The sequence below is a fragment of the Stenella coeruleoalba genome (assembly GCF_951394435.1).
Source record: "Stenella coeruleoalba genome assembly, chromosome: 17".
NCBI lineage: Eukaryota > Metazoa > Chordata > Mammalia > Artiodactyla > Delphinidae > Stenella > Stenella coeruleoalba.
In genome coordinates, this window is record NC_137163.1 from 65049782 (window position 1) to 65077598 (window position 27817).

General features: G+C 40.3%; 1 protein-coding gene across 9 annotated transcripts in view; it reads left to right on the forward strand.

Moving 5' to 3' along the window:
* The window catches only part of EYA1 (EYA transcriptional coactivator and phosphatase 1), a 561881-nt gene that overhangs the window by 522548 nt on the left and 11516 nt on the right, over window positions 1-27817 (forward strand). For all 9 annotated transcript variants that reach the window (XM_079902475.1, XM_079902474.1, XM_079902481.1 and 6 more), the window contains 5 exons: window positions 18652-18710; window positions 18821-18981; window positions 19907-20021; window positions 20137-20258; window positions 24179-24279. In XM_079902475.1, the coding sequence (XP_079758601.1) occupies window positions 18652-18710; window positions 18821-18981; window positions 19907-20021; window positions 20137-20258; window positions 24179-24279 (558 nt within the window). The remainder of the gene's footprint in view (window positions 1-18651; window positions 18711-18820; window positions 18982-19906; window positions 20022-20136; window positions 20259-24178; window positions 24280-27817) is intronic.

Genomic DNA, 27817 nt, shown 5'->3' on the forward strand with positions numbered 1-27817 from the left:
ATCCTAAAAATAACTGAAATTGTCCAAGAAGTTAAACTTTGATATTATCCTTTTTTTTTTTTTTTTTTTTTTTGCGGTACGCGGGCCTCTCACTGTTGTGGCCTCTCCCGTCGCGCAGCACAGGCTCCGGACGTGCAGGCTCAGCGGCCATGGCTCACGGGCCCAGCCGCTCCGCGGCATGTGGGATCTTCCCGGACCGGGGCACGAACCCGTGTCCCCTGCATCGGCAGGCGGACTCTCAACCACTGCGCCACCAGGGAAGCCCCGATATTATCCTTTTTTAAGTCATATTTTCAAAGTCTTTAGTGGCAAAACACCATGGATGTGCAAGAGGTACGATATAAAATGATATTCAGTGTAGATCCAGTTTAAGGTTTTTCTAAAAAGGCGCGTACATCCAAAAGAAGATAAAACGATTTTCCACATTAAAAATGTTACAAAAAATAAATAATTTCTACAGTAAAAAAGGGATTTACCTCTGGATAGTGGGATAACGCTACCATGAGGTAAACAATAAGTTCTCTTTATATTTTTTCTTTTCTATAGTTAACATTTCTTATAATAAGAAAGTTGTTGAATAATCATGACTCAACTATTCCAACTTGACTCAAAGCCCTATATTTATGTGGTGTGTTATCTTACAATTCTAGGGGTACTGGAGGTTAAACTCACAAGTTCATTCATTCTTGAGGGACCCCTCTGTGCCTCAATTTCTCATCTGTAAAGTTGGATGGTGATAGTACCCACCTCCTAGGGTCAGTGTGAAGACTCAAGACGCGAATACCTGTTAAGTGCATAGAACTAGCTCTAGCCCACAGGAGGCACTAAGGAAGTCCAATCTGCTATTACTCTTTATCGAGTATCTTTGATGCAAAACACTGGAGAGTAGGGCCATGGAGCAAGAAGAGGGGGTGACTTAGGGAGTGGTTAGGAAATGAAGCGCGTGAAATAATAAGTGGTTTGCCACCAAAATTCCCGTGTAGAATTCCAACAGAAATCACACGAGAAAAACAACAGAAGTTCTGCCGGTGTTCAGTTTGCAAATGCAGATGGTCCCAGGCACATCACAGTGTACTGTACTCCTTTTGTTCTTTCCTCATTCACATGCTCCTCCCACCCCTAGTTCCAAGAGGGGAGGTTTCGTTTGGGCAGTTAAATAGCTACTGTATCTGGCTTCCCTCACCCTGTGCTGTCCCTTCATGGAAAACGAGGATGCTGGCTTCATGGCCATGGACTGTGCTAGTAAGTTGTCCTTTCCTTGTCTTCTTCCTGCTTCATGTTTGAAGGGTGGCTCCTGGATCTTGCCGGTGGTGTCTGCAGCGTGGAGCAGAGCCTTGCTGTGTACAAAGCAATATAGGAGGGAGAAGGGCAGCAGGCTTTAGGGAAACTCTTCTCACATCAGTACAGAGCATTGACTTTGACTCTCCGTCAGCACTGGGAATTCAGTCTTCTTATCTCCAGTGTACGTGTGTGGACAGTTGAAGTGAAGCGATTTTTGCCCAAAGCCACTTGGTTAGGTGATGGTAAAGCTAAGGTGGGAACAGGGGTTTCTGATCCCAAATATCATTGCACAAACCTCTCTAGCCGTGTCCCATGACCTGGCTATTTCTCTGCAACAACATAAAGGAAGTAGTGGCATGTTGGTGCTGTCACATACTGTTGTCATACAGCAGATCCCAATAACGAACGTGTTTTCTCTAATGGATTATTTGTTAGCTTTGTTTCTCACTACGTCTTACTCTACTGTTAGTGGTCACCAAGCAAGCTAAAATCTGTCTTGGAAAGGTTTGGAGGTAGATGGGTAGGTAGATAGGTTGTCAGACAGATAATGGACAGACAGACATGTGCTTGTAAATTCCTATTGTTGAGTAGACAAAAATATTTTAGCTGCCTGTATCTACACTGCACAGAAAAAGAGCTACAGTGCTATAAACTTACTCGTGCTTACTCCATTCTGGACACTATGCTAGGCATTGAGGAGAAGAGATGAAATATATTCACTGCCCTCAAAGAGCCACGATGGGGGGTGAAGATAGAAAAGCAAGAAAACAGTGGGCTTCCCTGGTGGCGCAGTGGTTGAGCGTCCGCCTGCCGATGCAGGGCACACGGGTTCATGCCCCGGTCCGGGAAGATCCCGTATGCCTCGGAGCGGCTGAGCCCGTGAGCCATGGCCGCTGGGCCTGCGTGTCTGGAGCCTGTGCTCCGCAACGGAAGGGGCTGCAACAATGAGAGGCCCGCGTACCGAAAAAAAAAAAAAAGAAAACAGAGCACAGTATATCTCCACAGTGACAGAGACACATAAGGATCTTAATAGAGTCCAAGGCAGGGTGGCTAACCCAGCCTGGGAGAGAGGTGGCAAGGCAGAGAGGACAGGAGATATGACTTCCCCATGACGTAACGTTTGGTGTGAGAGAGGATGGCATTTAGGAACAGTTTGAGTAGATATAAAGCTCAGAGCACATGTAGAGCAGTTGTGAGATAAAGAAGACAGAAAGGGAGACCGAAGCCGGATCATAAGAGGCTTTGTACACTCTGCTAAGGAAGTTGAATGTCATACTGAATGCCAAGGGTAATCACTAAGGAATGTTTAGCATTGCTATGGAGATGAATTGTATTGTGAAGTCAGAGGTGTCAGTAAGATAGGTTAGGAATCACCAGGGTTCGTCTGTAGGAACAGAATACGGGGGGCAGATGGGAGAGCTCTTAAGAAAGTCGTCTAGAGAGCATGGGAGAAAAGATTTGATGTAATGGGCTGGGAAACAAGAATCTTACTTTCCGGCCTGAACAATAAGGTAGAGATAGAAAACCCAGGACAACTAGCTGGCTTTGGAAGGAAGATGCTAAGTTCGATTTTGAGATGTTGAATTTGAAGTGTGTGTTAGACATCAGGTAAACTACAGCAAGCAGCAGTATATGCGGGTCTGAAGCTCAGAAGAGAGAATTGAGCTTGAAGTCATCACCCATAAAATTGGTTACGATTTCTCAGGAAGAATGTATTGAATGATAAACATTATCTCAGAGCAGGGATCTCTTTGTGAGATTTTTGTCTGGAAACACAGAATCTAAATGCTTGTTGATTCCCTGTTCAGAAACTTAAATAACGTATGTAAAGCAAAAGTGGTCGTTCTAGCAAACTGATAATTGACCTGCCTGTGAAACTATCTTCCTCGTTTTACCATAGTCTCTTTTTTGATTATTTTTTATTGAGGTATAATTGACTTACAATAATATGTAAGTTTCAGGTGTACAACATAGTGATTCACAGTTTTAAAGGTTATATTCCATTTATCGTTATTATAAAATACTGGCTTTATTCTGTGGATGAAGCCACTGGGAGGCAGCGTGGTCTGAGGAACGAGCGAACACTTCTTTGGAAGTGACGCAAGTTCAGGTCTCGCTTAAAACTAATGTTCGACCTTCACCCATCCACCCCGGCAAGCGTCAGAGGTGGCCCAGGGGTACAGTGCAGTTAGGAGAGAGGGTCATCTGGAGCCCCAGCCAATGCCTGGTGCATGGCGCTGGGCCTCAGTATTCAGGGGTGCCTTTCCTTCTTGCCAAATAGAGATGCCACTGCAGCTTTCACGTAATTGGCCGATGGCTGTCAGTTTATTTAAAAATCCTGAGAAATTGACCTGTTGGTGTCACCTATGACAGACTTTCTGTTTAGATTCTTCATTTTGACAGGTGCTCAGTAATCTTCAATCTGGGAGATTTTACTCGCTTACCTTCATAGGAAGTTTGCTTAGTAGAGAAAAAAATTCTTTTTAAAAAAAAAAAAATTGACGAGTGCAAGAGAAAGCCTGTAACTTCAACTTCCCCAAAATGTGCTTAAGTTGTGGTCCCTGGAGTCTTCTCCCGTTTCGGGGCAGTTACAATAGAGCCTCTATCTGGGCTCAGCCAGGCCAGTATGCTAACAGCATTTCTAAGTAAAAACTTTCTCAATCCTGGATTCTTCTTGCTGCTAATTGTGCGCGACTCCTTTGTAAGGCAGGTACAGTGCCGGGGCAGGCGGAGAGGATGCCGTTTCTGATCAACAGTATTTGGTGATTTTGTTTGTCTCTTCACAAATAATGGCCGAAGAAGTATCTTCTAGTATTGGTGTTTTGTCAAAAAGTTAAAGGGACCTCTTAGATCCAAGATACCATCCCTTTTAATTGGTGGGAATTGTTTGTTTTAAACACATACTAATGCAGTCCCCCTGCACTTGCAGATAAGATGTTTCTACTAAGCAAAAAGTAAGTAGCTTGGAACATTAGCAGTTGAAAGATAGTATTTAGCATGTATATAATAAGAACATGTAGAGGTGCGGCGAAATAATATTTTCTCTTTTAAAGTAGTAATTATAACCTTTACTTTCTTTAAAATATAAGGAAAATTACTTGAATTCAAAATGACAGAAATGAATAATTCACTCTACTTTCAGTCACATACCTGTTCAAATGGTCGTAAGCAGAAGTCATACCCCATAATTGGCCAAGGCCTGAAGGAAATTGACAAGGGCTTTTCCAAAATCCAGGAGAAAATTTTTAAACTTTATATCTGAGTTAAGAAACAAATGAATTTTGTAAAACTTTTTAGGGATGATAGTAAACAAGATGAAAGTCATGTTCTCAAGGTGCTTAAAGTCACATAAGCTCAGAGTAAGGAGTACTCAGAAAGATGAGGGTGACTGTTGAAACTGTCACAAAGGATTAACGGGAATAAACAGAGCTGTGTGGGGTGGGCTTTAGAGAAGAATGTTCTAAGCAGAAGGTATATAGTGAACAAGGCTCAGAGATTTGAGTGATTAAAAATATCACGTAAGGAAAAGTATAATGTAGCCTAAAGAGATAAATGAATGTCATGAATCTGTCTAAGCTTGTTCATCAGCGTGGTCATTCACTTCAACATTTATCAAGTGATGACTGTTCTATGCACAAAAATGCTTAAATATTAATTGTTAATGAGTAATTAATTTAATTAATAATTAAATATTAATTATTTTAGATGCTTAAAATGGAATTGGAAGGAAGATTGACAGTTGTTGCCCTACTTAAATATTAGGGAATTAAGAAAATATTAGAAACTATCAGCCATCGCTTGGTTAAAAGAAATATGAGACATGCATAACGTGGAATAGTATACAGCAATTTAAAAGATAATACAGATGATTAATTGATATTAAAAGACGTTTATTCCATATTGTTGAGTGGAGGGGAAAGTAGCTACAAAACGTGTATCTGGTTCTCCCGGCTTTTTGGGTGCGTATCCCGCGCCAAAATTTAAGCTCTACGAAAAACGTGAAGAACGATGGATAATTGAGTGAGTAGGACCAGGAAGAACAATGGAAGAATTTTAAGACTGGCTCCTTCTGAGGAATGGAATTGAAGTTTATTTGTTTTATATATTTTTGTGTTTTGCCTGCGTTCTCTACATGAATATGTATCTTTTGTAATCAGATAAAATAATAAATTTATTTTCATAAAACTACTAAATTTTTAACACCGCAATGACAAAATGCAGTAATGTTAGCAACTAATTTCTGGTTGGGTCGCCCCATTTTTTCATATTAAATTCTGGCAGCCAGGTAATCTGGAAGGTTTCCTTCAGTATCGTCCATGTGCTTGGTCCACACAGAAAAGGAACAGGCAGGAATAAGTTTCTACTTAGAATACAAATAGGGAGAAAAAGACCCATAAAAAGCTCTCTCTTCCTTCAAAGCATTTATTACCTGGTGGGATACACAGATCTGTGTAAGCCTTCATTTCCTTATCCATCAAATATAGAGTTTAAGGGAGGATTGGACATAGCGTGCAGTATACGTGCCTGACGCATAGTGTCTCTTAATGATTGTTGCTTCTGTTATCCAGACAGTGAGCTCCAGAGCATACATCAGGGTTGAGAAAGAAAAGAATCCATCAGTTTTATTGGTCAAATAATAATAATAATAAAATGCTTGCCAGAGGAATCTTGCCTTGACAGGAGAGAAAGGAGAGAGAAGACATTCCAGCAAGCAATAGACACAACCGTTATGTGGCGAAAGAGGGAAGTGGAGGCCAGGCTGATCGAGGCTGGCCTGAGAGGAGCGTGTTCCTCCTCCGGATGGGCTGTGAAGGAGAGACAGACAGCACTGGATAGGCAAGGTTCAGTCTCATGATTGAAGCCCTTGAATGCCCATTTGCACTGGAATATATAACGTATTTCTAATTTAATTTTTCCAAAGCATCTATTGATCACCTTCTGGTTAAAAGGCAGAGACAGACAGAAACAGAAGTGAAATGTATTACCTGCCCCCAAGAAGCTAATCCTCCACAATGGATTAACTGGAGGATTTCCACCAGCTCTCCCATCGTATTTCCCGGGAGAGCAAAACCTTCTTTGAGAAAACTATATCTGAAGGTGATTAATGCACAGGCTGGGTTGAAAGGAGAAGGGCGAGAAGCATGATGAATCCCACGTTCCATTCTTGTAGCTTTGTGAGAATTCTAGTTCCTTCTCTGAGAGAAAAATCATAGTAACACTCACTTATACCCTCTCTCTCCAGCCCCTCCCCATGTTTATAAAGGCTTACTGGCATTTTCTGCATCTCGTTTATCTTCGTGTGCTTGGTGCCTGGTATATAAATAGTTGAATACATGACAAAATGAATGAAAGAATACAGAATGTGTGTCCTATATATTTTCTAAAGATATTTTTTCCAGAGGTAACACAGATCATATTAATGCTATATTAATGGTATATAATATACTGTTTTCCTGAATAATATATAAACAACCAAAACATAGTCTTTGTGGCTTGAAATATATAATTCATGGGAAAAGGGGTGGTTTTGTAGGGAGTGAGACTATGAGTATGAACAAGATTTTTCCTTAGTTTTCAGGCACTTGCCCCTCCCCCCTCCCCTACTGACACCCATTGGTTTGGGGCACACCAGAGCCCCCATGCTGGAGGAAACTTACCAGATAGGACAGTTCACACCAAAGTAATGGAGCTTAAGTCATTTACCCTTACCAGAAGTCTTTGTCTTATAAAAGAAGATTGAAAAGGGATGATTTCCATGGGTGGAATTTCAGACCCACTGATACTTGGAAGAGAGGAGAGAACTTTTTGAGTAAGAAAGTGGCCTCCTCTGAGGTCCTCACTCCCCCCATGAGGGGCTGACAGTGAGGGAAGGTGATGATGGAACCTTCCTGAAGCTCATGGGGAAACTTTTTTTTTTTAAGTGCCTATGTCCGTTTCTGCCTACTTTTCTCTCTGGAGTCAGCAATAATTATACGACAGAGGAAATCAGCCTGGAGAATTTTTATTCACTTATGAACTAAGGATGTTATTCCGAGCTACACATTCTTTTACACAAAACTGATTCTTTTTTACCATTATAAAGTCATCTGGCTATATGATAAAAGTTAACTAAAATTAATAAATTGATCTCTTTTAAAGTTTCAAATTTTACTCCTCACCCCTGCAAAAAAGAGTCACTTAAAAAATCAATTACATTGAAATATGTCCTTAAAAATTGTCCTGACATATGGTTTGCAGTTCAATAAAGAGGAACCGATAGACATGAACAGTAACAGTAACAGTAGCAACAAACAGGAACTTCTGTTTGTTGCAAATATTGAATTTTAGAGTGAAAAATTATTTCAGGAAAAAAGAGTTCTCTTATAATATGACCTGTTTAATTATTGCAGCTTTAGTTCATTGGTTTATGTGTGATCAAAACAGAAATATTCCATGTAAATGAAAACATCTAGTTAAATGCTTCGTGAATATATTAGTATGTGATTAATTTTCTTCAAATGGCAGAGAAGGTTAAAAGAAAGTGATTACAGAAAAGTATAAAAGGTTTCCTGGTTTGGGTATGTTTCCATGCTTCTAGCAGCAGGTTTGCAATAAAAAGAATGATTTTTATGAGAATATGGTTATTCACAGCAAGACTAGAGCTGGTGTCACTGTGAAAAATTCTTCTTTGGTAGATACTCTCAGCAGGAATAATCTAAAAGAAAGGCAACAGGAATTACAAAGAACACTGTGGCCAATGACAAATTATGTTTGCAAAATGATGGGCAAACCCACTGAAAACGGAGAAATCAGTTCAGCAGTAAATCAATGTCTTATTCTTAAGAGTAGTCCTGACATTCCAAAGAATGACATCTATATTAGATATGTGCTGAGTTGTCCTTTTTTTTAAGGCTCTGAATTATTATTTTGTACCTTGTCAGCCTGTAGTCTTTTATCTTACTACTTGATTTTAAGTTACATGATATAATTAAAAACATGTATGATCTTTTAATGAAAAGCTGTATAATACAATTTGACATATCAAACATTGATGCACTGCCCTATTTTTGGATTTGAAGGTATAAAACATTTTCACTGATTTCTCTGCAAATGTGTAAAATGCCATATCTTTTTGTATTAGCTGAATGATAAATGGAGCTGTGTATTTGGGCCAAAGCTGTTTATGTATAGTATCACGTGGTAGGGGTATAGAATGCACTGAAATACAGTTTGTGCTCTTGCACAAAACATAACTTAAACAAAAAAAGATGGATCTGGTAGCATTAGATATTAGGCACTCACTGTATACCTTTTCATTCACTCTGTGCTTTTTAGTCACTTTATTTTTTTATTCATTGTATATTTTTTAAAAAGTAAAGTTATGTGTTGATAGCATTTGATCAAATGTAATAATATGCCATAATTATCAATTAAATGAATCCACTACTTTTAGAGACACAGTGTTGAACGACTTTAAATAAGCCCATTTTATTTTAAAAGCTCATTTTCAATTCTTTCTGGCTTTCATTAGTAAGCCTTTCTTTTCCTCACCCTAAGGTGGAGGGTGTAAATAAAGACAAATATATTTAATATAACCGTGAGGTAAAGAAGGTATTCATGGTTAGAAAGAAGGAACTCCAAGCAGAGTGAAACTGACATATTTATTAACACTGTACCACTCTCTAAGAAGGAACCAGCTTCATGTAATTCCTTTGGGATTCTTCGAGCAGCATGCTGCAGTGGTATTATCATGACATCTTACTTTTAATGAGCACATTTTTAAAGGAATTAATATTATAAGAAAATATTACAAATTTAAAAACACGCTCTCATCTTTTCTTTAATTATTGTTAATAAGAAGCTTGAGAGTCCTGTAATTTTTATTTAGTGATCTTAAATATTTAGTATAACTTCGTACATATACGAAAACGTAGCTTAAGCGCTTTATCTTTTGCCTTAATATGCCATCTCCAGGTACTTTCAGTAAAGATTTTATTCTCTAAATGTTTTATGAATATTCATCTAAACAGAATGAGATTGAAATAGTTAATATCTTGCCTTTGTTGAAACTGCTGTAATTCAAATCTTGGGTTTTGAATCCAGGTACCTAGTTCTCCTAGCTAAAGTAAACATGATTCTAGTAAAATCTCTCTCTCGTTTATATAATCCCTACAGGGTATGGTAACATTAAATATATTAAAATACTGTTTTTCTAAGTAAGAAACGATAATTAAAAACAGCACGTGTCTCCACAAGTTGCATCTTACTACCAGCTCTTAAAAATAGATGTTAAAATTCCTCTTATCGGTTTCTGAGATTCAAAATTCTGTTTTTATTTTATGTTTTCCTACTGGCTTCTATAGTAGTGTCATCCTATTCCTATCAAAACAGATAGGGATATTTAAACATTGACTTAAAATGCGCGTTGGCACGGACGCTGTGCCGAGTTTAAAGTGGGAATGTGGAGATAAATTTGTCCAGCTCTATTTTAATTCCTTAACTTGGTGTTTCCCAAACTGTCAAACAGAATGATTTCAAAAACTCCCTTTGTTCCTCATCTCCCGTGCCTCAGCCCTGGGTAATCTGCACCCTTTTCTTTTGCAAGGAAGCATTGTAGTGGGGTAGCACAGGCAATCGGCAGGTCACAAGGTGCACCCCAGACAGGCATGACAGGTCCTGCCGCTGAGCGCCAGAGTCACCGGGCTGCAACCCGGATACCCTTCTTTCCAGGTGGCCCGCGCTGCAGGCTTGCCGCCAGTCCATGGTGAGGGGCACAGGGACGCAGCAGTTCTATGGCTTCTCATTGCATCCATTTGAAAGTGCAGTGAGGGTTTGGACACACCTATAGAAAGCACACTACAAGCATATTATTCCCCATCAGTAAGTCTAAATACACAGCACGTTGATCGAACAGCCTCCTTTATAAAGCAAAAGAGCGAAATATGCAAGTAAAACCCTGGCTTCTGCAAATTTACTCTCAGACAGAATTTCTTTCTTTTTTTAATTGAAGTATATAATTGATTTACAATGTTGCGTTAGTTTCAGGTGTATAGCAAAGTGACTCAGTTATACATATATTTTTTTTCTGATTCTTTTCCATTATAGGTTATTACAAGATATTGAATATAGTTCCCTGTGCTGTACAGTACAGACAGAATTTCTTAACCACCGAGCTCAAAGCGCTGACTCTAATTGTCAGCGAATTAGAAGCAGGATTCTTCACGTCTTTGTCATTAATTAACTTGTTTGTTGACCACTCCTTCCCCCTACATAGAACTTCTGAATAACAGAAAATCTCTAGGGATGACCCATTTCACCTTATTTTTCCAACAAAGCTATGCAAATATCTAGGCAGTCGGGAGTTATTTCCAAAAGCCGCCATGGAAATCACTCCCTTAAAACCTGTGTCACTCAAATACTGGTCACCCCGTAATGCCATCAGTACAATTTAGATTTTCTATGAGAAAGAGGATAGCGTGGGCAGATCCACAGGTGCGGGGTTGGGGGGGGGGGGTCTTTTTTTTTTTTTTTAAACATTTTCAAGCACTGCTGATCACTTGTTAAAATAAAGCTTTCAGACAATTTGTATGCGTTGTCTCTAAAGTACTAGAAATACTCCTGTACTCTGTATAATTAAACATTTTCATGTTTAGGAATAAAAGGAAAACTTCCTAGTAACTTGTAGATGTCTAAGGTATCAGGCAAGTATCTGTATCGTTGGAGGGGCGGAGGTCAGAGCAGTGGATGTAACTGCTTGATGACAGACGTGGGGAGAGAGAACCCAGCCGTCCTTTCCTTGGCCTTCACCAACTCCAGGGGGTCTCAGTAGGTTCGCTGATGTAGACAATGAAAATAGCTCGTTCTCCGGTGACTCTTTCTTCCTTCCTTCTTTACTTTGTAAAGAAAGTTATTGATACAATTAGTCGGCAGTAAGGTGTCCGTTTTCTCATGGTAAATTTGGGAAATGGAGCAAATACCGCTTCAGTCAGCAGAATCAGGGCTTCTGTAACTCAACTTCTCCAAAGACGTGTTTGTAAGAATTTTATATTGTTCCCTTTCATAACATGCAGGCTGCCTCAAAGTCTTCTAAGTGTCTCTGTTTATTCAAAGCCTGCAGGTTTATTTGGAGTTTATGTTTCTAGTGTCGGATTCAGGGGTATAAACGCCTCAACATCCTGGCGATGACGTCACTGTGCTTGGCACAGATAATAGGACCCATTGTAACTGTCTTAATTCTTTTTATTAATTTTCCTAAATGAATGTGAATGGTATGGTGTATTTTTACATAATTATGGCACAAGTGAAAGGCTTGGGGGGAAAAGTCCAACCACTAAGGTATCAAAGCAGAATAAATATTTGCAGAAAAATTCTGCCATAACTTAATATTTTGCATATGAGCCCCTGTACAAAATCGGAGTTATTCCCGGGGCTTGGTCCAAAAGAACATGTCTGTGGCCCGGCCCTGGAAGGCCAGAGATGATGACGGATCAGAAAAAGGTCAGCTTGAGTCGCAGTGCCAAAAATAATGACAGAAGGGACCAAAAAGGCAGAATAACAGTGCAACCAGAGTTCTGAGAGAGACTGTGCCTTTGCCGCCTGGCCGTGAGACGGTACTCACGTGGCTTGCTTCCGCTCCCAACCTTCCCTCTCACCTCTGGGACCTGCTCACTAACTGCACAGAGTCCCTGTGCATCTCTAAGTCTAGACCTGGTATTCAGTTCTGCTTCATGCGTTGGCAGTTTTCCCCAGCCACGCATGTGAGCATTTTATAATCCAGCCCCACGAGTGCTGAGATGCCTGGGCTGAGGGCCGGGAGTAGCTGAAGCTTGCTAATTTTATTTACTTTACCGCTCTGTGAAGCACAAGCCATGGAACATAAAGGGAAGCCAGGCGAGGGTAAACTTTGGTCATTTGGTTTGTGGTGTTTATCTAAAGGATGCTCCTAGGAGGCTCTCAGGTAGAACAGAGCCTGTAGGCCAGCACCTGTAGGCTCAATCTCACGCCTCCCTGATCGTCGCCAACTGCCCTCATTCAACTCTACCGTGACTGTGACCAAAATCCTTGTTCCTGGCTTCAAGGCTCCTATGAGGACATGTGTCAAAGTCACACTAACACCTACGCTCTCACTGCCTACCATTGTGCCCTGTCCCCTCCACCCCAGTTCCCATGATGGCTCTCCTTCCGGAAGTTTCTCTCTGGAGTGCCATTTGGAGGCATGGTGGAGAGATGAAGGGGCGGGGCTTGAACTGGAGAATGGAGGACTCACATGCCGAGCTCCGGGCTGGGAGAGGGGCTGTGGTGACAAACTCTGGACCCAGGTGGGTGTGGGGCAGACGAAGGGGGGGATGCATCCTGGAGCAGGGGTCCCCTAAACGTGAAACAACGGGCGAGGTGCCAGTGGCCCAGGTCGTGGCCACCTGTCTACACTGTGTGAAATCCAGGGATCCCGGGAAGAAACAGTGAATGGGGGTCAGAGACCTGTATAAGTGTCTCAGCACTTAGGTTATTTAACTTTTCTGAATCTTCATTTATTTGCATCTATAAAATGGGTTATAACATTAAATACTATTTTGTGTTCTACACAAATAACAGTAATTCAACTCAACAAGAAATAGGAGTCTGTATAAGAGAAACCGTGGGCCTGCCTCTGCAGGAACTCCACAGAAGTATAAGAAACGACTCAGAGTCGCTCGCCGTCACTTTGAGGGAAGGAGGAATACGCTCTTTGCGGGACACGAAGTGTCAACACGGGACACTTTGGTAACCGAATGTCAACGGATGGTGCTTTAGGACTTTTGAAAAGGGAGGGACTGAGCTCGGGATGGCAACAGTGGGCCAAATGCGTTAGCAATATCTAATTTGGTATTGTGAAATTTTCCTAGTGAAGGTTAATCACAACTGTGCCCAGCACTGGCCTGACTCTTCCTTGGAATCTCTTTGTGAGGTGTGGGTATATGTGAAAACTGGTTAACTAAAAATGTTAATTATATATTCCTTTAGGATTGACGTGACGCAGAGCCTTTACGCAAAAATACTGATTTTGACATGCCTTTGGAAAGCCATGAACAACAAATAACTCTTTGCCCACCTCTTGATCCCTTTCCAGTCCCACATTAATTCTCACATCTATAATTTGGGGGGCAAAAGAAACTATGTCCAAGAACCTTCCCTCTCACCTCTGGGACCTGCTCACTAACTGTACAGAGTCCCTTTGCATCTCTAAGTCTAGGGTATTTCCTAGAGAGAAGGATGGCTTGCCCCAAAAGTGCCACCTTCCCCTACTCCACCCCACAGCCATTCAAAAGTAGAGGACCGGCGTTGACAGTCTGGGATCAAAAAGCTATGTTTTGTTTCTGTTACCGCAGCTTCAGCGATTGTGAACCACCTCTAGCTGTCCACCATGTATGTCTGTATTTGATTACTTTAATCACAAAAGCAACCAGAATTAACAGTGGGCCAGGCTGTCCCTCTCTGATCTAGCAAACTATAATTTCAGTTTTTCAGAGCTCTGCAACCCTCTTGGACTAAACAGAATTCCACCATTCAGCAAGAGGATAGTCCCTTGTTTTTATTTATTTATTTTTTGGGAAACATGTACATCTATACATTCTTTTTTTGTACTCTTTTCCATTATGTTTGATCATAGGATATTCAATATAGTTCCCTGTGCTATACACTAGGACCTTGTTGTCTATCCATTCCAAACGTAAGTTTGTATCTACCAACCCAAACTCCCAATCCAGCCCTCTCCCTCCCCCTCCCCCAACCCCGGGCAACCACAAGTCTGTTCTCCATGTCTATGAGTCTGCCTCTGTTCATTTGTAGATAGGTTCATTTGTGCCATATTTTAGGTTCCACATATGAGTGATATCATATATTTGTCCTTCTCTTTCTGACTTCATTTAGTATGATAATCTCCAATTGCATTCATGTTGCTGCAAATGGCATTATTTCATTCTTTTTTATGGCTGAGTAGTATCCATTGTATATAGGTACCACACCTTCCTTATCCATTCATCTGTCGATGGACATTTAGGTTGTTTCCATGTTTTGGCTATTGTGAACAGTGCTGCTATGAACATAGGGGCGCATGTATCTTTTTGAATTATAGTATTGTCCAGGTATATTCCCAGGAGTGGGATTGCTGGATCATATGGTAGTTCTATTTTTAGTTTTCTGAGGACCCTCCATACTGTTCTCCATAGTGGCTGTACCAACTTAACATTCCCACCAACAGTGCAGGAGGGTTCCCTGTTCTCCAAGAGGATAGTCCCTTGGATTCCAGGGGGGTTCTGCAGCATTTACCACAAGTGTAATTAACTTAGCACATGTGTAGCTGGTTAAATTAACTTCTGGCCCTCCTGCTAAACTGTAGGTGCCTTGAGGGCAGGGACTGATAACTTGATGCTACTTCCAAGGCAGAGCCAGCTCCTCCGCTTGCCACCTGCCTGCCCATGTAACTCTTCCCCTCCTGCCTCAGGGCCTTTGAACGTGCTCTTTCCTTGGCCTGCAAAGCTCTTTCCCCAGATAGCACCACAGCCTTGCATATTCCCCTCGCCTGCTGTATTTTTTCTCCTTAGCACTTATTACTGTCTGATTGTACATTTTGCATATTTTCTTGTTCGGGTGTCTCTCCCAACTAGAATGTTAGTTCCAAGATGGTAAGGATTTTTGTGTTAAGTGGTGTATCCTTAGCATCTAGAACAATACCCAGAACAGTCACCCCTTAATAAATAATCAGACACATGAATAAATAAATGATCACCTTTTAAATCCAAGCCATCCATTAGCCTGCTTGGATGGGTATTGAGTGCAAAGTCTGCCAGGAGTCCAGAAAATCACTACTCTGTGTGCCCAGGTGAGACCCCAAGCCTGACACCCATATATGCTAGGGGTCCCTTAGGCATCTCAAGTCTCAGTAGGACTGATTAATGCATGAAATATGCTCAAGTGGCTGAGCTGGCAGTGGGAGCCCCCCGTGTGGATGCCACCCCAAGACTTGGATTTGGTAATGACATACTCCTTAAAATCCTATCACATACTTTTTGGAAGTTTATTTCAAAAGTACATTTTCAGCACATTCAGTCTTTTGGGAATAAAAACGTATTTTCTTGTGGAATTCTATATATCTGCACTCTGCGTATTAAGCATTAAATTAGGGCTTGTAGGGATATATTTTGGGACGTGAAAATACAGAAAGCTTCCATTATTGTCTTCTGTGTCTACCAGTGGGGGATTTAAACTTTGTTGCTGTTGTTGTTTCAGTGGGTGCAGAGCCCCCTCTGCTCCCTCCCTCAGTTACCGAATTGTCTCGGTTTATGACGAATTTGGAAACTAAAAGCAACCAAATTTGGAAAGCAAAAATGAAAACCTCAAATTAGGCTCTTAGGAAGACAAACAAAAAGCTAGATGGCTTCTGAAAAGTGGGAGAAGGGGAGCCTCATCCCCACAGAGGAGACAACTGCAGGATATCAGAATGTAGGGAACTGCAGTTTCTAATTTGAGGGTGAAGACACTTAGCACAAGTTCACATGTAACAGGGCTCTGCTGGGAAATGAAATGATCTTTCAGTATCTTAATGCTCTCCATTCTTTAAGGAATTAACGTTTTTCATAGGTAAGCATCAAAAGTAATATTATAGTTTCTCATTAAAATTTTTTTAAAATACATAGCTTGCTTCCCAAGACATTTATACCATTATTTGTAAACTCGTACAGAGACTCAGCGAGGATGCATCTTTAATATGTAGCTTATCAATTCCAAGTCTGTGCAACACAGTACTTGTCTATTGTTAAGTAAAATGAGCACCCATTCCAAAAACACATTTTACATAGACATTTTAACGATGTTTTAATTCCTAAAAGTGCTAACCAGGCTCTTTTAAAAAATGCTCTTGATTTTTTAAATCTATTTTGATTAAAATTGTTCTACAAAAATTCTCCAGCTAACGAGCGGGATTTCCTTGTTGCCACCATGCCAAACTTTGCTTTAATCAAATCACCGTGAAGTGAGTTTGGTTATCTGCAGTTAAAAAAGCTGGAAGCTGTTGACACTTAGCGCGAACCAAGATATTGAACAATACTTCAAATGAGGGCCTCAGCCTGGGAACAAAAAGTCTTAAGGAAAGCTGGCAGGAGAAAACAAATACAGGATGTGGATGGACAATAGCCACGGTAGAGTCATCAACAGTCATTAGAAGATAACGGCTGCTCTGTTAGTAATGGAGATTTTCAAGAGCATTAGCTTAAGAAAAGCCTCTTAACACCCTGTTTTTGCAAAGAATTCCTCCCACCCCTAGAGTTAACCAAGTAACTTTAGGTCACCGTTGATTCCTTGAATTAAATTCGCTTTAACATATCTTTTCCTCTTCTAATTTCTCAACTTCCTCCTCCTCTCCGTTCTCTCTCCCAAGAGAGAAAAATCCTCCACTGCGGCGCTAAGGCTTTAGGGGTTTTTGTTTGTTTGCGGGGAGTACACTTTTCTGCATTTGTTTGTCTTGTAACTAACCATGCACCCTAAAAGAGTAGTTTACCAACAGCGTAATTTTTGTATTTCTGGCTAGATAAATGGCTAGATAGCAGAAAGTCATGATTTAGTAATTCTTTAAACCCAGAATAAGTACGTTGTTGAAAAAACACAACTATCATTCATCTTTCACCCTCCGAATTATGTATAATGAATAACTCTGAGAAGTTTCCAAACATGTTTTGCAGGAATGACCTGTTTTTTTAAATGTTAAATTCACAGTCCTGCCTGTGAGGCCTCCTAGACTTTTATTCTTTTTTTTTTTTCTTATCTGGGGTTACGGACCTGGGAGAGCAGGGGAGGGTTACAAGGTCAAAGTCCTTTCCTCCTTGGAACTGGCTGCTTGCTGGGAGAGGGTTGCCTGGAAAATAGATGCTTTAGAAAGAAGAGGTTGGGGGGTCAGGATTTTAATTCTGTTAAGCAACAGCTGGTTTGAGTTTCTTTCCACTTCTATCTCCTGCTCCTTTCCTCACAAATCCATGGAGAGAAAAGAATTTGTTCAGAAGGAACCAGCAACATAAAAATACACCTTCTATTCCTGTGGTGCTTACCTATGGCATCTTGTTATACATTGGATGTGAAGCATTAGAGGGACAGATAGGCTAGATTCTATAAAATTAACTCTATAGGAAAGATAACCAGAGCTTTAGTCTGAAGAACATTTTTAAAATACAGGATGCACGCCTGAAAAATTCTTTTAAAATTTTTTTAACTAAAACTTTTAATGGAAATAAGTGTCAGAACGGCCTCTGGGGTACCTGGAGGCTGACTGCCAAGAGGAGAATCATAACTGAAAACAGTAAAGCATGCCAAGTGTGTGTTACTCGTTTCTGGACTAGGGACCGTGTCTGTCTCCAAATTAGTTTGCCTTCATTTGTTCAACAAACGTTTACTGAGTGTCTGCTCTTCCCACAATGATGCTGGGGGCTGGGGACACAGCAGTAAGATGTGGGCGTGCTTATATGTGAGCAGGTGTATCAACGTGAACCCGTCCAACTGAGCTTTAACCCACAGTTACACTTCCTATTCTAAACACTTTACACATGGATTGGGATTTTCAAATCAGGTCTGTTCAACTCGTATTATTCTATAATCAACTCATCAATCCGATATTTAAAATGAATATGTAATAATAGTGAAACAGGTAAAAAAAGTTTTAAAAACAGTAAAAAAACACCTCGTGGTTTGATTATTTTTATTTAGGTTGTGAAGTCTCCCATGCTTTTTTCCTACACACGCACACACACACGCGCACACACGCGCGTGCGCGCACACACACACACACACACACACAGAATAAAACTTGCATCTCTCAAATCAATGGCAAACCAGTAACAGATTTTCTAGTCTGGGCTCCTCCACACGCTGGCCTCAGGCTGTGTTGGTGTGTGGCTCGACAGCAATCAGAGGTCATAATTTCATTGGCAGTTAGCATCAGGTTTAATTTTTCTAGCATGTTAGATTTACCGAAATGTCTGGTTTCAGTTACGCTTCGGCATTGACTGCATCAGCTCGGAGCAGCACGATGTCTTCAGGTACCTGAGGTTTATGAAACACATATGCTAATTGTTTTCAATCAATCACTTTCCTTTCTAAACACAAAAATGTGTTTTCTGAACCTGAATAACAGTAGTCCTTAATGACATTGCTGGTTTCTTATATTGTAAAAAGACCCGAAGTAGGTAAAAATGTCAATTTAACTAGACTGCCACCTACTGATTGCCGTGGTCGGAAAACACTCCAATTACAGTGTTTGGGCTTTTTTTTTTTTAAACAGGCTTGTGTGGATTTTCCCCCCTCCAAAAAATGTAGATAAATGTAGATGCTTTTTGAAAATTAACATGTATCATTTTCATTGCATTTTAGGAATGTGACCAAGTTCATATAGATGATGTCTCTTCGGATGACAATGGACAAGACCTAAGGTGAGCCCATGAATGGGAAGTGATGGGCTCCATGTTATAGCTTAATTGCTCAGCGTATTAAGATGAACTTTCTGTTTGGTTAACTTTGGGCTTTTCTTGCATCTAAATAGCACATATAACTTTGGAACAGATGGCTTTCCTGCTGCGGCAACCAGCGCTAATTTATGCTTGGCAACCGGTGTGCGTGGCGGCGTAGACTGGATGAGAAAGTTGGCCTTCCGTTACAGACGAGTAAAAGAGATCTACAATACCTACAAAAATAATGTTGGAGGCAAGTGACTATCACCAGTAGGTTACTGGGTTAGTTAAGATAGTCTTGATACGATGCTCAAAGTACCACACACTTTTACATCACACTTTTTTGGATAGAATAGCTTTTTTTGAGAGCCGTTTCATCTAACCAGTGATTATTCTGCTGTGACTGAAGTAACAGACTAGAGCCAGCTGCCCTGGCCAGGCTAGTCTAGTCCTCGCTCCATTCCTTAGTAGTGGTGTGACCTGGAGTAAGTTTCTTGACCTCCTGCCTAAAGGACTTAAGACGAATCATAAAGCTCCTTCTACCGGGTAGATGTTTGCATTAGCTTGGATCTTTTGATTGTGGTTCAAAATGGCTTTGGTATGAAAAGGAACATATTGACCTAATGAAAAGTTTAGGTGGTGTTGGTTTCTGGCATGGCTAAATCCAGATGCTCAGATGATGCAATCAGTAATCTTTGGCCTGTAATTTCCTTTGGAAAATTACCGCCTCCCGAAAGGTGGCAAATGTGCCTACCAGTAGACCCAGGCTTATGTGCTACCAGTCTAGCGCCTCCATGGGGTGGGAAGTGTCTTTCCCAATAGATTGAGCAAAAGTTCCAAAACAGCCTTTCACTGGCCAAGCTGAGGACATATGGCTATTCTGGGAGCCAGAGGGTAGGGTCTGCTCTGCTCAATCTTCATGGTTGGGGAATGGGGGAGAGTAGGCTCCCCCAAAAGAAGAGATGACGTCTGTAGCCAGAAGAAGGACGCTAGGAGTGCAAAACCAATATATGTTCCCCACAGTGCGAAATATTTGTCAAATGAATGATAATGTGAAAAATTGCTTAGTATATTATAAAGCTTGAGGGTAGTATTCGAGTAGTTTTAAGTGTTTACTGTTTATAAAGTTGACGAGACACGTTAGTGAGGAAGTAGTTCATGTGCTTTTAAATCCACAGGTCTGCTTGGTCCAGCTAAGAGGGAAGCCTGGTTGCAGCTGAGGGCCGAGATCGAAGCCCTGACAGACTCCTGGTTGACACTGGCCCTGAAAGCTCTCACACTCATTCACTCCCGGTAAGTTCTCCCCAGGTCACTTCATACAAAGTGCCTTTGCCTGAAAACGAGCTGTGCTTGTTCATTTTGGAGATTTAATTTTCAACTGTCTTTTTTTTTCTTTGTATTCTCACAGGACGAACTGTGTTAATATTTTAGTAACAACTACTCAGCTTATCCCAGCATTGGCGAAAGTCCTGCTGTATGGATTAGGAATTGTATTTCCCATAGAAAATATTTACAGTGCAACTAAAATTGGTAAGCTGCTTTTTAATTAATTTATTTATTTAACAGTCAACCCTTTGCTTTCAGGCTAGTAAAAATGAAAGACAATAAACAGGACTACTTTTTTCAGAATGCCAAATATCAGAAAACTAGAAGAACGATTTAACCCATTTTATTGTCAAAATTGGCTTTAGATATCAAGAGAAATATAAAGCACGATCCATGTAGTTGAACTCAGAAAATTTTACTTTACTGGCGAACATTAAAACCTATGCGTTTTAGCTATAGGCAACTTAGCATCACTTCTAGAGTATTATCTTATTTTTATTCTCTTAGGCAACATCAATGAAAATATTTTATAAGCTTAAACAAGTAGTTGTATAGAAATATACAAAGGAGAAATTAAATAGCTAATAGCAGCTTTAATTAAACAACTCTAATAATAAATTATTGTTACTGGAACTATTTTTTTCACCTTATTTTACAACATTTCACCTTATTTTACAACATTTTTTTCACCTTATTTTACAACTATTTTTTTCACCATATTTTACAACATTTTACAATGATTGAGTTCCCATTTCTGTTATGGGGATCAAAAAAATTAAATTCTTGCAAGAAGGAAATGTAGTTGGGAAAGAAGACTAATGGGAAATTTAGTTAAGATATAAACCAAGACAAAACAGAAGTAGGGATAAAAAGAAGACATGGCTCTTTCCTTAGGGAGTTCATTATCTCTAGCAGAGGAAGCAGACATCAGAATAACTATAATATGACAAAGTAGTATGTAAATAAGCATTTATCAAGTATCTACTAGATGCTCAGAATTGTACTAAACATTTTACATATTAAAGTCAGTCTTTGAAGCCTTTCCATTTTTCAGCTGAGAAAACTAAAGCTCAGAGACTTAATTGTTCAAGTTAACAGCTAGTAAAGTTAAGGTCAAAGTAGATCTCTCTGATTCCAAGGTCCAGCAGGCTCCCTTCCACAGCCTAAGGGGTCCTACCACTAAGTGCCCAAATGTGCACTTCAATGGGAGAGCATTCACTGCCACCCAGGAGGCAGCAGAGGGCACGTGTCAGTTAAGAGTAAAGGGAAGATAGGACATTTGAGCTGGGTAGAGAAGGGTAAATAAGAGTTTACTAGGCAGATGGCTAGTGAGAACAAAGTGACAGAGGAATTAAAATGTGTTCCCTGCTGAGGGACCTGTGAGTCGTCCGGGGTGACTAATGTGCAATGCCCATGGGAAGCTGATGCTGGAAAGGTAGACTTGGGTCTTATCATAAGTGGCCTCGTATGTTGCCCTAATGAGATGAATGTTATGTACATGAGTCCTAGGAAAGGAGGATGAGTATCCTGGTAGGTGGAAAGAAGGTTGTTCCTGGCTAAAGAAAAAGGTGCAAAACAGAACCCCTATCTGTTTGGCTTGCACTTCTCCTTCAAAGAACTTACTAAATTGTCACTAAAAAGTTGCTTGTTCAGTTATTTGTTCATAGTCTCCTTGATAACTGAGTCTGTCCATCTCACTCATCATGGTGGCTACAGGGCCCAGCACATGGTAGGTACTCAATCAGTGTTGAATGAAGTGGGTGAATAAATGGTTGTTTATTCAGAAGAAGGCTGACACAGAGGTTTCTTTTAGGCAACTGGGTCAGCAGTGACACTGTTAGCTGATGGGGAAATCAGGTTTGATGGCAAAGATAATAAGGGTTTGATCTTACCAATGTGAGTTTGAAAAACCTATGGGATATTCAGATAGCCCTGTCAAGTTGGAAATAGCTGGAGTTTGAGAATGACTGATGCCTCCTGAGAAGGGCCAAGGAGAGAATACTGGAAAATACTTATAAAACGAAAGGAGTACACCAAATAGAACTCCTAGTAGCCCAGTAGAACTTGAATTTTTATATGTTGTCATATAAAATAGCAATCAGTTTCCACGAACTCAGGTCTTTATTCTATCTGTATCAGTAAAGAGGAATCATTGTGTTTTGTAAACAAGGATCCAAGGGAAAGGTTTATCAGCACATGAAAGAAAGAACATATTCCAAATGAGCATATAATACAGAAGGGATAGCACTTAACTTCCCAGAAGAAAAGAACAATTAGCGTATTACACGTCATGCACATTGAACTTTAATCCCAAATAATTTGAAAATGCGAGGATAATAGGAAGTTGCAATAACAATCAAGAAAGTACTTTTTAATGGGCATTTTGTTTGCCATATTGGACTTGTTTAATTGTTTTCAGTCTAGAATAAAAATTTGATTTAAAAACTGTACGGTGGTAGAAACGATCTCAAAACCATAGGTAGAATCACTTTTCCATATTTCTAATAAAAAAAAAGTAGGGATTGAAACTCCTGTAAGTTGCTGCTAGTTTTGCCATCAAATGAGATCTAATTTGGGGATCAATGCAGAAAACCACCCAGGAATTTTCCTTGTAGGCCAGGGTTCCCCACCCCACACGCACAGCAGGAGCTGAGCGGCGGAAGGGGGAGCAAAGCATTGCTGGGGTTGCTGCCTGAACCATCCCCATCTCCCGGCCCCTGACCACCCCCCACCCCCACCCCCTCGGTCCATGGAAAAATGGTCTTCCATGAAACCAATCCCTGGTGCCAAAAAGGTTGGGGACTTACTTTTAAATAACATTGAGTTTACCTTCCTTTTTTCCATGAAAAGGAAACTTTACAAAGCCACATAAACATTTCCCTCTAAGCGGGGAAAGAAAGTTTCATGACATCTGACTGTTTGGTTACATATTTTTTGCAGTGAAAACCATCCTTTGTATTTGTTTCTCAAGGTGATTTAATATTTCACAGGTTAGAGGGCAACTGAAGAAGCATTGAAATGACATCCTTTGAAGAAGGCTGGCCTTATTTCGTTCTGTCAGATGCAAACTAGAGATTTTAGTGCAAAATACAAATATAAAGCAGACATTTGTTTAAGCAAACAAGCAATTTGTTCGTGTGTATATCTGATCCTTATTTGAAAGAGGTACAGGCCCCGTTCAGCCATTCACATTTGAAACCTATAAACTGTCCCATTGTCCATTAAAATGACCTTATTGGCAGCCCAGGACTTGGAACCCCAGTTCCTGCTCCAAGAAGCAACAATGGCCACATTAACTACAGGGACGTGCTTACAGTGTAGCTGCCACGGGCGCCTAAACTAAGTCTTGACATGGGAAAGATAATAGATAGGTACAGGTATCCTGTTACCTTTATCCCACTTTTCCTCTAGGAAAGCGCTTTACTGAGCATTAGGTGTCTGGGCCAGGTAAGCACGCTCTGTCTTGTAGGGCGCCAAATTACCTGACATTCATTTCAGAAACAGTTGTCCAAGAATATTTCAGGTCAATGCATTAGGCCTGGGTGGGGGGAGGGTGTCTTTCATTCAAAGAGCATCCCAACCTGAAAATGAAGGGATAAACTAAGTCCAGTGTTGGATTTCTCTTGCCGTAACAAAACCAATCCTTCGGTTTTGTTCATCCTTGTCAACAGTCTTTCGATCAGATACTGTATTCAGAGTTTGATAGATCATGAAACATTTTTTAAGTCAAGTTAAAATATTTTGCCAGAATGGCATGCTTTCATTTAGTCTCAGCTTGTAGGGGGAAAAGTACTATTTCCAAACAATACTTTTTCCACCAAATGCTCTACTGAGATCTAGATTCTACTTTTTAATAAATGAGTCTTGGGGGAGAAAAAGTACTAAAATTGTCCATTCCCAAGGGACAGGACACCACATGGGTCGTTCATTTACAGTTTTTGCTGTATTGTGCTGTTCTACATACTCCCCAAATGGCATATAAAAGCACTCTTTTCCTAGTTTGCACAAGTACGATAGACTTGGATCAGAAGCATGGAAAAAGCATTTTATATAAAAAGTTTAAGCCCTAGAGTGCTGACTTACTCAAACTTTACATTTTTTCACAATGTACTTTTGTTCATTAGGAAAGGAAAGCTGTTTTGAGAGGATAATTCAGAGGTTTGGAAGAAAAGTGGTGTATGTTGTCATAGGAGACGGTGTGGAAGAGGAACAAGGGGCGAAAAAGGTGAGTGTTCCTCCTTGGTGCCTCTTGTGCCCTTTAATTTTTCTTACTCCTCAGAATCTTCAGAACTGGATCATTTCAACACATGCCATTTCTCTGAAACAGATCATGAATGTGTTCTGAACCGTAAGTGCTGACCAAGGGCAGAGTAGAATTAAGTCATTATTGAAGCGAGCTTTTTGAAGAGTGGTATTCACAAGCTCGGGGGTCATGGATGGCTGGTCTTCACAGAATGTAGACTTGGGGAACAGAAAAGGAGGCTTAGTTCTGCAGCCATCATCCGGAACAGAGACAGCACACATGCCTGCTCTTGCCGCTTTCTGCACCCATGGCAGACATCGCCAGGTGATGAGACGTCCGTTACCTGAGCCTGGATGCAGCCTAAGAACCTTCCAGACATCAGTTCAGAAAGATTCTAGGAGCTAATCAGAGCTGGCTTGCAAAACTATTTTCTGCCCTAGAGTACGGTGCCTTCTTTTGATCACGAGGTCGATGCTTGCCTCTTTTGGGATGCTCAAAAAGGAGGAAAGGAGCAGGTCCCTTGACTCCCCGTTTGCCCATGATATTTCTTGTTATTCTTCTGCATCCCTGCAAGTGTGATTCTGTCATTTCCCGTAGCAAAAGCTTTCTCATGAATGTCCTTCATTGTATTTTAAAGGTGGGGAAGGAGCCACATTCCTTATCCTGGCACTCAGGGTCTTCACAATCTAGAAACAACGTAGGCACGTTGGTCTTCTTACTCTCCTTTGGCCACGCCCAGCACCTCCTTCCTGCTGCTGTTGTGCCTGGAATGCTCCTCTTCCCAGTGCCCTACTGTCACTGTCTTACTCATTTTTCAAAATCCAGTTTACATACCACCTTTTCTATTTCCTTTGTTTATACGAACTCAGTTATAGTAGCACCACTTATACTTTAATTGCAGAAGCTCTGGTAAATAACTTGGATTCTTGAGCCAGATACCCTGGGTTTGAATGACAGCTCTACCATTTTACCAGTTCTGTGACTTCGAAAAAGTTACTTTACCATTCTCTTTCCATAACTGTACATGGAGATTACAGCAGCACCTAGCTCATTGGCTATTTTAAGGATTAGATTTAGTTCAGGTATAAAACAGAGCCTGATACATATGAGGTATGCAACAAATGGCAGCTCTTATTATTAATCATTTGCGCATGTGCCTGTTTCAGCAGTGAAGTGTGAGCTCCTGAGATGTAGGGATCTTATTTTGCTTGATTGCTGTTTGAGACTCTGTCTTCATTTTTTTTTTTTTTACAGTTCCCTAAATCTTGGCACAGTCATGCACTATTATTTCTTAAATTGAAGAGCATTAATTATTTTATGAGATTAACCAATAGAATAATTTTTTTCTTCTCTTCCCCATACACTCACTCACAGAAGTCATTTTTCCATAAAGGAGGCAAGCTCTTCTGGAATATTCCAGTGTACTCCAGAAATGGCACCAGCCCATAGATGCAGCATTAAGCATGGCACGTGGCCAGCCTCCTTATAGAGTCCAAGAATACTTAATTCACCTTCAGTGCCTCTGAATTCCAGTAGAAGCATAGAAGCTGACCCTAATGCTATAAATAATAGATTTCACTTACACCCATAGATACACAATGTGCCCATGATTACAGTCTCCCCACGTGTGTTCGGTGCTGGTAGAAACCCACACACACTTTTTTAAAGCTTGATTCTAAGCGGTATTTGCTATCTAAGCACTAATTCTGCGTTCCAGCTTCACCAGTGGCCAACCACCATTGTCATTAGGTACATCTGTTAGCCCTTTGGGCTGTCTTCATAAAAAGAAATCTGTCCCAGACTAAACAGAGTACCCAAAACTCAACCCTGGAGAGTTACAGAGAATATTTGGTGAACATCCAGACTCAAATCTTTTTCCTGAGAAAGCCTCTGGAATCCCCTGCCATTTCTAGACAGGACCTCCTAGTGGCTATGGGAACATGGGATAGATTTGCACCTCTGAGCATCACAGAATTGAAGAGCAGCATTTCATGCCAGTATGGCCCAGGGCCAAGGTGTGTGAATCTGCCTTCCAAGCTGGTCCTTCTCCACCTAGTACTCACCAAAATATTTTAATTTCAAGAGGAGGTTGCCAAAATGTGGCTTTCTAGCTTGTGGTAGACAGAAGAATGTTTATGAAAGTGATGACCTAAAATTCAAAGAACACAAGTATGTTTCTTAGATATTTGTGTGGGTGAACACAAGATGGGAAAAGTAAAGGAATTCGTGATTTGATGTTAGAATTGAAAGTAGTAACAGTACTGAGTACTTGCTCTCTTTGAAGAACAGTTAAAGTTGTTTCCACTGTTTGTCTTTGGACATGTTATTCTTTCTATTCAGGACAAACACACACACCTATACCAAAAAGAATTAGGCAGCTGCCTACGACGAACATCCTCTTTAAGTTTTTTGACTGTAAATGAATGCTTGTAGCTTCAACTTTCTGTTCTGATTTCTTGGGATAAGTGTATGCAATCAGTCCAGTACTCTCTGTTACAAAGGAACTCTTTGCACCTTGAGAGCTACCAGCATGGGAACTCTAATGAAACTGTAACCAGGAGTTGTAAGAACTTTATGTGTGTTTGTTAAGTGTACAGATTTTTCAGAAATAGTCAGATTCCTAATAATTGTGCCTATGATTCAGATGTCATAAATCTATCATCCTGAGGGACAAATTGACCATTCCTTTCTTATAGTCTGTCTAAGCTTTCTAGGTTAACTAGTATTTAAACAGCAGTACTTAGTGCATGAGTTAAAAGACAAGGATCTAATAGTTCACAGTAAATAATGAGTATATTTAATGTTTGGGGTTCTGCATAGAAATAGAGAATATTTAATATTTTTAAGGGAAATATTTAATTTAAGGGAACACTACAATTTAGCAAACTCTATATGAAAATTCAAGCTAAAGAAATAAAGAGATGGTTATCCTTACTATCAGTTATAAAGCCCTTATTATGTCCCAGAACCTCTTTTAGGCACTTCCTATCCATTATCTCATTAAATCCTCACAACAATTCTATGAGGCAGGAGCCCTCAGACCTCTTTTATAGATGAGGAAACGGAGGCACAGGAAGGTAAATACTTTGGCCAAGCTCACACAGCTAGAAAGTCACCAAACTAGGATTTGAAGCCAATTATATCTGTGAGATTCAGCACAAAATTCCTTCAAATTACAGACTTTACTTACATATCTTAAATATGATTTGATTTACAAAAAAACATTTTAATGCTTTTTTTAAATTGTTGGAATATAGTGTGCAGTTTCTTTCCTTTTGGGAGGTAGATAGAACTATGTTGTGTTCTCTTTCTCCCAATTTTACACTCATGATTAAAATTTAACAAATAAATCATTAATTTTAGTTTATAATTTGGTTCACAAGCATTTCAGATTAAATAAAACTAACAGTGAACCAGTGAAGTTCTGCAAGTTTGGGCACTAAAATGTTTTGCAAAATCAAAACATTTTGCATTTCTTCTAAATCAATTTTAACCATTTAGCTGCCTCTCTTCATTTCCT